General features: G+C 43.3%; 2 protein-coding genes across 2 annotated transcripts; one reads left to right on the forward strand and one right to left on the reverse strand.

Annotated features, from left to right (window-relative positions):
* Positions 1–396: 396 nt before the first annotated feature.
* On the reverse strand, positions 397–9,447 carry LOC129820261 (RNA-binding protein 43-like). The gene is made up of 4 exons (XM_055877304.1): positions 9,194–9,447; positions 3,657–3,844; positions 3,410–3,498; positions 397–3,053 (listed from the first exon to the last, which is right to left on the reverse strand). The coding sequence occupies exons 2-4, from the start codon at positions 3,835–3,837 to the stop codon at positions 2,169–2,171; spliced, it is 1,155 nt and encodes a 384-aa protein (XP_055733279.1). The 5' UTR covers positions 3,838–3,844; positions 9,194–9,447; the 3' UTR covers positions 397–2,168.
* On the forward strand, positions 8,192–13,683 carry LOC129820348 (mucin-2-like). Its single transcript, XM_055877415.1, has 3 exons — positions 8,192–8,202; positions 12,418–13,214; positions 13,550–13,683. Exons 1-3 carry the CDS (start codon positions 8,192–8,194, stop codon positions 13,681–13,683), a joined length of 942 nt encoding a protein of 313 aa, XP_055733390.1.
* Positions 13,684–14,078: the final 395 nt, after the last annotated feature.

The raw sequence follows: 14,078 nt of genomic DNA on the forward strand, positions 1-14,078 counted from the left end.
GTCAAACTAGAGCACGATGTGTTGATTTTAGTCTTGTGTGTGAGGAGTTAAAATGATGTGTTGATTTCAGTCTTGGGTGAGGAGTTAAAATGATGTGTTGATTTTAGTCTTGTGTGAGGAGTTAAAATGATGTGTTGATTTCAGTCTTGTGTGAGGAGTTAAAATGATGCGTTGATTTTAGTCTTGTGTGTGAGGAGTTAAAATGATGTGTTGATTTCAGTCTTGTGTGTGAGGAGTTAAAATGACCACATTTCAGGAACAGTTTCCACACAAAAAAAGATGAGATCATCTCTAAATAATTGCTCCACATAATCAAAACAGATACAGTAGATTAACAAAGTCCACTCCTAGAGTATAGTTACCAGCCTTTGCATCAGCATATATTTAAAGGATCAATTTACACAAATATAATATGTTTATTGCCCTCAATCCCTCAAAACAAACAAAAAACACATTTAGAATAGATTCGTATCATGAGAAAGAAAATATTAGAAAATACAGAAATCAATTTGTCCAAGAAAAAACCTTACAAAACAAAATGTGTATACATGTGAATTGAACATTTTACCCCACAGCATATTATGAAATTAAAGACATTCAAGAAATTAACAAACCAAGCCACTTTCATTACATTTAAGTCATTTAGCAGACGCTCTTATCCAGAGCGACTTACATTTAACCTTTTTATTTAACTAGGCAAGTCAGTTAAGAACAAACTCTTATTTTCAATGACGGCCTAGGAACAGTGGGTTAACTGCCTTGTTCAGGGGCAGAACGACAGATTTGTACCTTGTCAGCTCGGGGATTTGAACTTGCAACCTTTCGGTTACTAGCCCAACGCTCTAACCACTAGACTACCCTGCCGCCGTTACAGGTGTCTGCATCTAAACTAGTAACCAGTTAGGGCTTTTTCTTGCTTGGAAACACATTCTTTCCATTCTATTGTGTTAGTAGGACTTTTTGGAAGTAATGTCCTCTTTTTCACCACTGGCATTTGAGTTCCAGCAGAGGGCACCACCACATCATCCGCCCTTTCTGGCCTCAAGACCTCCCGTGTAACTCTAAGCTCTTTTATTTTCACCGGGGAATCAGAGTGACTTCTTCCCCTGTGAATGGGAGTGGGTGTAGAGGGCAAAGCGCCTACTGTAGCCCCTTGTACAACCCGTCCATGTTCATTAAACATGACATTTTTGTCATTCAGCAGACGCTCTTATCCAGAGTCACTGCACAGTTTGTGCATCCATCTTTAGATAGCTAGGAGAGACAACCACATGTCACAGTCAAAGTCAGTACATTTTTCCTCAATAAATGATCTAAGCTAGTAAGAAAAGAGTCGTGCCAGTGTCAACAAGGGTGTTCGATAAAGATACTGAAGAGGTGGGTTTTCAGATGTTTTCGGGAAGATGGGCAGTGACTCAGCTGTCCTGATTTTAGGGGGAACTGGAAGCTTGTTCCACCATTTGGGTGCCAGGACAGAGAATAGGTTTGCCTGGGATGAACGGGAGCCAGGCTCACCCTGGCATTTTTCTGTGTTGGGAAAGCTACTCAGAAAAGACAGTTTAGCAAGCTACCAATTACCTCACACTGGAAGAAGTTAAGAAAAATAGTTTTCTTAACTAGTTAATTTGAAAGGTAGTTCACTACATCCAAACTACTTTGTGAAAACGTGTCATATCTAAATCTGAAAATGTCAGACTACAAATTGCAAGAAGAGATCACTCTGGGGTCATCTATTAACAGAACCTGTAATTTATGTTAAACACAAAAACGATGTTTCAAGTGAGAAACAGGTTGGTCTGATGCCAAAAAATCGAAATTATGGCCTACTTCACTCCTTTTATTTTAGCCAAAAATGTAGTGTGTAGTTCCAGTAGTTAGCTACACCGCTACACGGTAAAACAGTAGTGTGTAGTTCCAGTAGTTAGCTACACCGCTACATGTTAAAACAGTAGTGTGTAGTTCCAGTAGTTAGCTACACCGCTACATGGTAAAACAGTAGTGTGTAGTTCCAGTAGTTAGCTACACCGCTACATGGCTAAAACGTAGTATGTAGTTCCAGTAGTTAGCTACACTGCTACATGACAAAAAGTAATGAACTCCTGCAAACACTATCTAGATTTGAATTTAGTTCCACTACCACCAAGCTACTGCAAAATGTAGTTAATTTACTAGTAATCTGGTGCAGGTGCAGACACAGGGTCAGGTACTGGGCCAGGAGGCCATGGGATGGGAGCACCATGGGTACTCCTGTCCAGTACCCTCCCTGTTAGCCCAGCTGGTAGCAGGTCTATGGGTTTTCCCAGGAGCCTCTGCTTCATCTCATAACTTTCCTTGGAAGGTCCTACAAGGCGGAGGAGATCTCCAACCTGATTGACGAGGACAGTAGGATAAATTATATTATACTTCTGAACCAGTTGGTGAATTCTAACCTGTCGGTCGCGATCGAGTGTCCATAGTGGGATTTCTTGAGTTCGTAGTCTTAAATGAAGCTTGGTGAGAAAAACTTGCAGCTTTTCCATAACCCTCTCTGGATTCTTCCCGTCAAGGAAAACATAGCGGAGGTCGGAACCTTCAGCTGGCTTAACATCCATTTGAGTTGTGTGACCTCCAAGAATGGAATCAATGTCCTTTTTCCTGACGCACAGGGCATAACGGAGCACATCTGCGTCCGTTATGAAGAAGACCTCACTGCAAGATGGGGTCTGGGAGATGGGTTCCAATGGCTTGAGGGATAGGTTCCTCATATGGGTCAAGTTGTCCTCAACATACCCTGTTGCTTGTGGGCTGGGAAATGGGTTGCAGCGGATTGAGGATTTGGAAATGGCCCCAGAGGCATGGCTATTGAGACTGGATGGCGAAGGGCTGCTGTGGCGCAGGGTGTTAGTGTCCTGGGGTAAGACATGCTGCATTTGAGCCTCCACTGCACTGAACTTCTGGATGAAGCCCTGCATGGGTAGCTGACCATGAGGAATCTCGTTCACAGGCTGGATCACCTCCTCGCTGTCCTTGGAGAACATGCTCACATCCAGATTGGCCTTGACTGGCATGTCCACCTGCGACACACACATACACATAAATAAAACAAGAGAAAAAAATATATAATTCTTTTGCAACGCTCGTTGGTCTTGGAATGACCTGCAAACGACTTGAAAACTGAAGGAGATGGTGTTGCTTACTGAGTTTAAAGCTCTGATAGAGAAACAAATGTTGTTGACCACTAATTGTTTTTAATGTAAAGTATTGTATGTACATGCTGACTACTTCGTTCTGACGTCTTGCCAGCTCAACTCAAAAAATAGTATTCCAACATCAAGAGTTTATTCTCTGGTAAATGAAAGGTTCAATAAAGGAAATTGTAACCATACTTTTTAGAGGACGTGGATTGCAATATGATGGGTCTTTTAACTACCTCAGGCCTATTAGCTTTCCTGATTTTAAGAGGAAAGTGTTGTCCATCCACTTCTAAGACATGGGTCTGCTGCAAAACACGTGCAGCCACTGCAACAGAGAGGAAGTAGGTTGTTAGATGAATGACATGGTTTTACCATAAATGTATCCATATATTCTGTAGCAAATAGTACATTATCACAAACTAATATTAGGCTATGTGTACCTAAAAATAGGTGTCTGTAGTTTCATCCATTCGATAAGCCTACCTTCTGGATCCTCAAATATGACAAAGGCCTGTCCTGGGCTGTAGGATGGAAACTGTACTCTCTTCACCTCTCCTCCCCCGTTCCCTGGTCGTTGGAAGTGTATTGTGAGCTTGTCAACCATTCTAACAGAGGCAAGGATATCAGTGGGGACGCCAAGAACCTCCACGGGTGTTCCCTCCATGACAATACTGGGGAAAGGGCATAGAGGTGAGCAATGACCACAGGTGACACCACCTCATGTTGTAAACTATCAGACTGCTGTAACCCGATTGGCTGAATGTGATATGCAACATCCGGGACTAGCATTAGCTAATCCATTAAGCATGGAGGTGGAAAATGGTGTTTCATAAAGAAAGGATGCATATTTTTTCATGTTTTTCCCACCTTCTCGACATTAAATCGAGTTAAGGAGGAAATGGATGACTTTGTAGCCTGAATGGAGAATGTTTTATGTACCACCCGGTCCACAGGGGATACGTAGGGCCCTATAAAATCTGTTAAATTTTTTGCCTGATTACGTTTAGTTTTTTCCCCAAATTCCATTGAGTTTTTCCAGATTTCCGTTTCCCCCGTTTAATTTCAGGTTTCAAAAAGAAAACATTTCAGAATTGAATGTTCTAAGTCCACAACAATGTTTAAACCACATCAGGAGACCATTTTAGAGGTCTGGAAAAAATTGAAAGACATTTTAATGTTTTGGCTAAGCAGTGTTTCTGTAGCACTCATGTGATTGCAGAGTTCGTAAAATGGCCACCTGGTTTGAAGCAAATAATCATTCCGCCAGGTAGGCACAGGCTACTTTTGAATTAACATTCATTTGAGAAGGTTTTTGGGAAAGCCTTTCCGTTTCTAACAGAAGGTTATCATTAAAATCATCGCTAACGGATATGCAAAGTGTCGACAAAGTGTGCAAATACACACAGACTGTGGCATTCTTGTGCCGTTTCAGAAAGTTCCATGAAAATACAAATCACTGATGTATTTTGTTAATGTCTTACGACTCACTTCGCAAATTAATGCATTTTCCAATAAGTCCAATTGTTTTTGTTGATTTCCTACAAAATTCTATTTTTTTTATATTGTTGAATTCTATTTTAATGTCTGGATTACATGATTCTGTCCACAATGTGGATTTTATAGGGCCCTAAATACGAGTGTATAGCCAGCTGCATAAGATAAGATGAAACGATTCAATATCGCAATCTACCGGCCTCTCACGGAGTTGAGAGCAGACTAGAGTTTTTTTTAATTAACCTCCGACTCCTTTGAGTCGCTATGCGTCAATAACTAGTGATGGACACAACTCATTCTGAAGCGTTGAGGTTTTTCAGCCAATTGTGTCAAATAGGTTCATTACTCGAGGTTTTAATCAACACAGTGTACACTAGTGGCACCTGCTGGTCAAAATAATTTAGAGCAGCCATATTATTATAGATGATATCCCACAGCCCGTAGCGCGTCCGCAGCGTAGTCTTTTTGCCTTCTACCAGAGTAGAAGGCGGAAAATCTGTCTCCGCCTCCGGCAGGAGGCGTTTTTTCCCTTGTTTTGCCCACCACAAGCAAGGAGCTTTTGTATGGAGGTCAATGAGAGTGTGTCGAACTAAAAAAAATGTATGGCTTATTTGCTACATGAGGTTTATTTAACTGAATATAAGTTTCGTAATGCTTAAGTTGTTACGAGTGTACTGATATAAGTAGGACACGTGACATCCCGGCAACTTTGAGAAAAAACACTTCATATCAGAGTTGTCTCGATGGCTATGCATATTCATGACATGAGTCTAGTAGCAGAGCATCTCTCGGTTGATGTCAACAACCCTCATCGAATATTCCAAATGTATCCACCAGTCCAAAGAAAGGATAGGCGGGAGCTAGACCGCTTTGTGGACAATGACTCCCATTGTTGTTTTTAAACATTACTTAATTTCTTTTTACATTAACCTAATAAAAACGATTTTGTGGGAATGACGAGCAGTAGACCTAATACATTATCACAGCATATTGGTTATATGCCTGGCCTGCCAATATTGTCATGGTGCTTTCAAGACAACTTAACAGGTTAAATCATGACGTCCGTGATCTGCAGGTCAGAAAGTCGGAGCTCTAGAAACATGCCCGAGTTTCCGACATGGAATTCTGAGTTGGATGACCATTCAAAACTATTTTTTCCAGTTGGATCTCGTTTTTTTCCCCAGAGTTCCCAGTTGTCTTGAACGCACTGAATTCGGAAGTCTGAGATTTCAGAGTAAAGAGTTCACAGTTGTTTTGAACATGGCCTTATTCTCAGTGGAGGGAGGGAGTAAGAGAGCAGCAGAGGGTCTGTCTCTCATGGTCCCTGCTCTCTCCTTCCTTTCCTCTGGTGAGACTGACCAGAGAGAGGGGACAGTCTTCCACCTAATGGCGAATCTCGAGTCGTACCGCATCTGCCTCATGCATAAATTCATGTTGTTCCTATGAGCAGAGAAAGTGAAATATTCCTCGATATTAAAATAATAATAAAAATGACTATGGTTACACTTGTCTACTTATTCATTGCACCTCCAGCGCGATTGGGAGAAGCGCATTTTATGTTTTGTAATAGTGTTGAATAAAAACAGTGTTGACAGCGGTGAAAACTTAAACATACACCCTCCTAACAACAGCAGCTCTTTGCTATATTCTTTGACAGTCTCTCTCTGGTCATGGTTTTAAAAGTTATGAAAATCTCACGTAGGCTAGTATCAAACTTTTCTGTGGCTGGGGAAGCTGTAGGCAAGCTGCTTTGAGCTATCAAGTTGGTCTGCGCAGTAGGTCGCACTTGATTTAGCCACAGATCTCCCGGTCCACAGATCTCCCAGTCCGCCAAGTTCCTCTTTTCAGACAAATGAAATGGTTCAAAATGGGAACACTTTGCGCAGAGCTTCTGAATCAAGTGTACCTACTGCCAACAGTGCAACATCCATTTGAAAAAGTAATGCCTTGAAGATAGACCAGTTGAACTGGTTGGTGACCACTGGACTATGCCTCAATCTCAAACTAGTCGGAAATAGGAAACTCTGATATTTCTCACTGGTTGTAGTTATACACATGCCGTGTTCAACCAGTTAGCAAGTCTGATATTTTCAAGTATCTTAGTTCCGACTAGCACGTGAATGCGGCAAATGTTTCGAAGTACACTGCTTAGCAATCTCGACACATGCCTTGGAGCTCCGGCATCAAATGTACCATCACTAGTCAATACTAGAGGTCGACCGATTAATCGGAATGGCCGATTAATTAGGGTCAATTTCAAGTTTTCATAACAATCGGTAATCGGCATTTTTGGACACCGATCATGGCCGATTACATTGCACTGCATGAGGAGACTGCTTGGCAGGTTGACTACTTCATATGCGAGTGCAGCAAGGAGCCAAGGTAAGGTGCTAGCTAGCATTAAATGTATCTTATAAAAAACAATCAATCTTAACATAAATCACTAGTTAACTACACATGGTTGATGACATTACTAGTTTATCTAGCTTGTCCTGCGTTGCATATAATCGATGCGGTGCCTGTTCATTTATCATTGAATCACAGCCTACTTAACAAGCGCATTTGTGAAGAAAATCACTGTCGTTGCACCAATGTACCTGACCATAAACATCAACGCCTTTCTTAAAATCAACACACAAGTATATATTTTTTTACATGCATATTTAGTTAATATTGCCCGCTAACATGAATTTCTTGTAACTAAGGAAATGGTGTCACTTCTCTTGCGTTCTGTGCAACAGAGTCAGGGTATATGCAGCAGTGTGGGCCGCCTGGCTCGTTGCGAACTGTGTGAAGACTTTCTTCCTAACAAAGACAGCCAACTTCGCCAAACGGGGGATGATTTAACAAAAGCGCATTTGAGAAAAAAGCACAATCGTTGCATGAATGACCCTAACCATAAACATCAACGCCTTTCTTAAAATCAATACACAGAAGTATATATTTTTTAAACCTGCATATTTAGTTAAAATAAATTCATGTTAGCAGGCAATATTAAACTAGGGAAATTGTGTCACTTCTCTTGCGTTCATTGCACGCAGAGTCGGGGTATATGCAACAGTTTGGCCCGCCTGGCTCGTTGCGAACTAATTTGCCATAATTTTACGTAATTATGACATAACATTGAAGGTTGTGCAATGTAACAGCAATATTTAGACTTATGAATGCCACCCGTTAGATAAAATACGGAACGGTTCCGTATTTCACGTATTTCACCGGATTTGACCATATTAATGACCTAAGGCTCGTATTTCTGTGTTATTATGTTATAATTAAGTCTATGATTTGATATTTGATAGAGCAGTCTGACTGAGCAGTGGTAGGCAGCAGTAGGCTCGTAAGCATTCATTCAAACAGCACTTTCGTGCGTTTGCCAGCAGCTCTTCGCTGTGCTTCAATCATTGCGCTGTTTATGACTTCTGCACTGTTGGAGCTAAGAACACAAGCATTTTGCTACACCCGTAATAACATCTGCTAAACATCTGTATGCGACCAATACATTTTTATTTGAGTGGTAGAGGAAGATGGTTACAAGGTGAGGGATACTGAGAGGATTCCTGTGAGTAGGCAGAGACCAAGAGAGTGATGGGAAGAATGTGTGCTTCAGTAAGGTGGGCTTTTTAGCATTCATAGCCATGGTTGTCAATTATACGGCAGAAATGGATCAGAAGTCACAGAAAATAGAAGTTGTGGAGGCAGTAGCTGAGAAGTACTTGGGATTGCGAGGATTTACTGCAGAACAGTTGCTTTGGGTGTTGAGTGGTAAGTGGTCTGTCCTCTCAGACCATTGGTCTGGAGTAGTATTAGATCGTGTTAAATAGTGGAGGGGGGTGGTGTTTTTTTTGGTGTTGTTGGGAGGGCTATTAGTTGGCAGGGCAATTTTCCTTTTTCCCAATGTTGTATTACGGTATCAAGAATGTAATGTAGGCAAGTCATGAATGGCATCACACATCAGTACAGTAGGTGGCGGTGTATACAACAAAAAGTTGGCTGCGATCTGCCAAACAAATCCTAAAGATGAAGAAGTACAGTCTGTGGTTCTATTTGACTGATTAACGTTTTATTAAAATGTATGGATTTAAGCAAACAAAGAACGGCACGCAAAAACATATAGTAGGTAAGGGTTTTAGAATGTAAACATTTTTAAATATTGGCGCATAGCAACTCGAAAGATCATTAAAAAACTCTAGTATATTGTACTTGGCAATGTAAAGTGAAGAAATGGAATGTAACTGAAAAAGTAATTATTGACAGTACGTAATGTTCAATTGACAGTACAAAATATTCAATTGACAGCACGCAATATTATTGCATTAAATTAACTGTGTATGGATGTGAGTTATCTACGTTCTCTCAATCAATGTGATTTGTTCTACGTTTGCCAATATTGTAATCCTATTCCCAATTTCCCGTTCCCGTTGTTCACTAAGAAAACACTGAAAATATACTTGAGGTAAGTTATTATGCATTAACAGCAAACATGTTTTTATTTTCCTTCAAAAAGTTGTCATTTGAATCAAACTTACCTATATCGGGTTGTCGGTTTGTTCAAAATAAGGTCGTCACCACTGAAGTATGGTCGTCCCTGTGCATTTCGAGAAAACCTCAAGTAAAAAGTTGTGCGCGTCACGCATAGACTAATGCTGCGTTCAAATGTGAATCCGAACTAGGAAACTCGTACATTTCCGACTTGTTTATTCGTTGGGCGGGCACGTGCATAACTAAAACCAGTTAGTAACTCGGTAAATTTCAGAGTGAACGCGGCAGTCTATGGGCGATGCTGCTGACAATGTTTCACTTTCGATTCTCTCGAAATGCACAGGGACGACCATACCTCCTCCTTCCTCTATTTCTTTAAGTTCTATTGGCGAATCGCAACCAACTGACAAGTGCTTCCATCGCCACCTACTACACTGAAGTAGTACTACTCACCACTATATTCTCTAAACTAACCCTGAATTTCTAATCAAATGTAATCTCACTACTAACCTCACTACTCCCATCACCTACACCCCAAAATACCACACACTCCCCATTACCGTCCAACCTCTCTGACCCTGTCAAACAACCTCTCCCTTTCTACATCATACGTTTCACAATATAATAATACATGTTCAACCGTTTCATCTACTATACAGCCATTACTTATTCCAGTACCATGTTTCCCTGTCAAATTTGAAGATGAATACAATCCCATATGCCCTAATATCATCCTACACATCTTCCCTTCTGTTTCCATTATATGACACTATCTCCCGTACAGATTTTATTGTGCTATAAACATGTCTGCCCTTACTAATTTCATCCCATTATCTGCCAAGCAATCTAACCCATTTTTCCGAATTAACGTTTTAATTTCCCCTCTGCACAACTGCACCTGTATTTCCACAATATTATTTGTCTGCTCTTTGTGTAATTATATCTACTACATCATGTCCATAAACTCCTGTATGACCAGAATCCAATAGAACTGAATACCATTTCCGTGTTACCCTGACAACAGCATCATTATGTCTACCCATAAACCCTCACATTCTGACTTCCCAGATCGTAAACTACACAGTCCAGACGTATTACTACTCTTCTTGGTTACACCTCCTCTGTCCATTGCAAGCTAACAATTATGGCAACCATTTCTGTTGAATATACAGATAAATAATTTGTTAGTCTCTCGCATACATCAACATTAAACTCAGGAATAAATTCACCTGTTCCCGTCTTCTCATTCACGGTATCCTTTGAACTATCTGTACACACTGCAAGACGAGAATAAAACGGATTACTAATATATTGATCCACTATTGTTTCTACATATTTCTACATGATCTTATTCATTCTTATTATTATCTTCGATCAGGCTCAGATTAACATGTTGGGTAAAATGCCATTTTATCTCTGTTTCTTTTTTTAGTCAGGTCAGTAAATAAATATCAATTACGGTCCCATTCTCATTTGCTTCTAACAGTACCAAGAATTAGAACAGGTCATGGTAGAAATAGTTTTAGTTACTTAGCTCCGTGGTCCTGGAATTCTCTCCTGAACATTTTACAATTTGATGATCTAGTTTCGTTGCTGGAATTTAAACACTTGATCGGTGTATATATCACAGAGTGTAATTGTTTTTAGGCCAGCTGTTTTTAGTCAAGACTTGTGTTTTTAACGTAAAATGTTTTTTTGTTGTATTGTATGTGTGTTTATAGTTTTGTTTAATGTTGTGTTAGTGTATGTAAGTTGTTTTGTCTGAAACGTTGTTGCCCCTGCTGCTATTGGACCAGGTCTCTCTTGGAAAAGAGATGTTATCTCAATGAGAAAAACCTGTATGAATAAAGGTAACGATGTGGTCTTGTATAAAATGAAAGGATACCGTTTATCTTTTCCAGTGATGAAGACATGGACGTCTTATGGTATTGTCTCATGGTATGTTTTCATTCTGTAATGTATTGATTGTTGCTGCCTTCTTGGCCAGGTCTCCCTTGAAAAAGACACGCTGGGTCTCAATGGGCTTTTTCCTGGTTAAATAAAAATGTGTAAGAAATGTTTTGGGGGTTTGCAAAATAGGTCAACTTTGAGCACCTTTATCTCTTGAATGTTTTGGCATTCAGGTCCACAGTCACTTTCTGAGCACTTCTATCATTAAAATCAAAAGAGGTGCTGTCAAAAAGTGATTGAATTTACCATAAACACATGCAATATGAAAATATGTCACATATTATTCTGTGATCATTTGTGATTTGAATCTTGAGTTGATATATTTTGATAAAGCTAGCACAACTTCTTACCTATCCTTGTGCAGTGGCTGCCAGTGACTTACCTATCCTTTTGCAGTGGCTGCCAGTGTCTTGCCTATCCTTTTCCAGTGGCTGCCAGTGTCTTACCTATCCTTGTGCAGTGGCTGCCAGTGTCTTGCTTATCCTTTTACAGTGACTGCCAGTGTCTTGCCTATCCTTTTGCAGTGGCTGCCAGTGTCTTACCTATCCTTTTACAGTGACTGCCAGTGTCTTGCCTATCCTTTTGCAGTGGCTGCCAGTGTCTTACCTATCCTTTTGCAGTGGCTGCCAGAGTCTTACCTATCCTTTTACAGTGACTGCCAGTGTCTTGCCTATCCTTTTGCAGTGGCTGCCAGTGTCTTACCTATCCTTTTACAGTGACTGCCAGTGTCTTGCCTATCCTTTTGCAGTGGCTGCCAGTGTCTTACCTATCCTTTTGTAGTGGCTGCCAGTGTCTTGCGGTGGATCACTGTCTTGGAAGTGGAGGGACACCGCTGTCCTCTTGTCAGACAGTCGAGAGCGGACAGGCCTGAGGTAGTGAGAAGAAGCCCCTTCCTATTCTATTATTATGTGCATGTCCTCTACAAGTATGGTTCTGTTCAAGGGTAAAGAACATCCTTGATGTGGGCCTGTTCCCCCAATACACACAGCCCCAACACACTCAGCCCCAACCCCAACACACACAGCCCCAACACACTCAGCCCCAACCCACTCAGCCCCAACCCACTCAGCCCCAACCCCAACACACACAGCCACAACCCACTCAGCCACAACACACTCAGCCCCAACCCCAACACACACAGCCCCAACCCACTCAGCCCAAACCCCAACACACACAGCCCCAACCCACTCAGCCACAACACACTCAGCCCCGACCCACTCAGCCCCAACCTCAACACACACAGCCCCAACCCACTCAGCCCCAACCCCAACACACACAGCCCCAACCCCAACCCACTCAGCCCCAAACCCAACCCACTCAGCCCCAACCCCAACACACTCAGCCACAACACACTCAGCCCCAACACACTCAGCCACAACACCAACACACACAGCCCCAACCCACTCAGCCCCAACCCCAATACACTCAGCCACAACACACTCAGCCCCAACACACTCAGCCACAACACACTCAGCCCCAACACACTGAGCCACAACACACTCAGCCCCAACCCCAACCCACTCAGCCCCAACACACTCAGCCCCAACCCACTCAGCCACAACACACTCATCTCCAACCCACTCAGCCACAACACACTCAGCCCCAACACCAACACACACAGCCCCAACCCACTCAGCCCCAAACCACTCAGCCCCAACCCCAATACACTCAGCCACAACACACTCAGCCCCAACCCACTCAGCCACAACACACTCAGCTCCAACCCACTCAGCCACAACACACTCAGCCCCAACACCAACACACACAGCCCCAACCCACTCAGCCCCAAACCACTCAGCCCCAACCCCAATACACTCAGCCCCAACCCACTCAGCCACAACACACTCAGCCCCAACACACTGAGCCACAACACACTCAGCCCCAACCCCAACCCACTCAGCCCCAACACACTCAGCCCCAACCCACTCAGCCACAACACATTCAGCTCCAACCCACTCAGCCACAACACACTCAGCCCCAACACCAACACACTCAGCCCCAACCCACTCAGCCACAACACACTCAGCCCCAACCCACTCAGCCCCAACACTAACACACACAGCCCCAACCCCAACACACTCAGCCCCAACCCCAACACACTCAGCCCCAACCCACTCAGCCCCAACACACACAGCCCCAACACACTCAGCCCCAACCCCAACACACACAACCCCAACCCCAATACACTCAGCCCCAACACACTCAGCCCCAACACACTCAGCCCCAATCCACTCAGCCCCAACACACTCAGCCCCAACCCACTCAGCCCCAACCCCAACCCACTCAGCCCCAACCCCAACCCACTCAGCCCCAACCCACTCAGCCCCAACCCACTCAGCCCCAACACACTCAGCCCCAACACACACAGCCCATCTCAACCCAGGCCATCTCCAATTACAGTAATGGCACCGCAATGTATGCTGGGAGCAGAAGTCCCATTTCGGTGAATGGAGAGCAGTTCGGACACATCCTGCCGTCTTCTTCACCTACCGACTCCTCATCGCGGGAGTCAGGGTCCCCTCGTAGCCTGGCCAGCCCCCAGTGGAGAAACCCATGTCCCAGCAGGTCTCGCAGTGGCAGATCATGACAGATCTGAGCCTATAGAGTGCTGTGGTGCTCGAGGGGAGGAGCCAATAGAGGGTAAGAGCCTATAGAGTGCTGTGGTCCTCGAAGGGAGGAGCCTATAGAGTGCTGTGGTCCTCGAGGGGAGGAGCCAATAGAGTGCTGTGGTCCTCGAGGGGAGGAGCCAATAGAGGGGAGGAGCCAATAGAGGTGAAGAGCCTATAAAGTGCTGTGGTCCTCGAGGGGAGGAGCCTATAGAGTGCTGTGGTCCTCGAGGGGAGAAGCCAATAGAGTGCTGTGGTCATCGAGGGGAGGAACCAATAGAGTGCTGTGGTCATCGAGGGGAGGAGCCAATAGAGTGCTGTGGTCCTCGAGGGGAGGAGCCTATAGAGTGCTGTGGTCATCGAGGGGAGGAGCCTA

The sequence above is a fragment of the Salvelinus fontinalis genome, chromosome 22 (assembly GCF_029448725.1).
Source record: "Salvelinus fontinalis isolate EN_2023a chromosome 22, ASM2944872v1, whole genome shotgun sequence".
NCBI lineage: Eukaryota > Metazoa > Chordata > Actinopteri > Salmoniformes > Salmonidae > Salvelinus > Salvelinus fontinalis.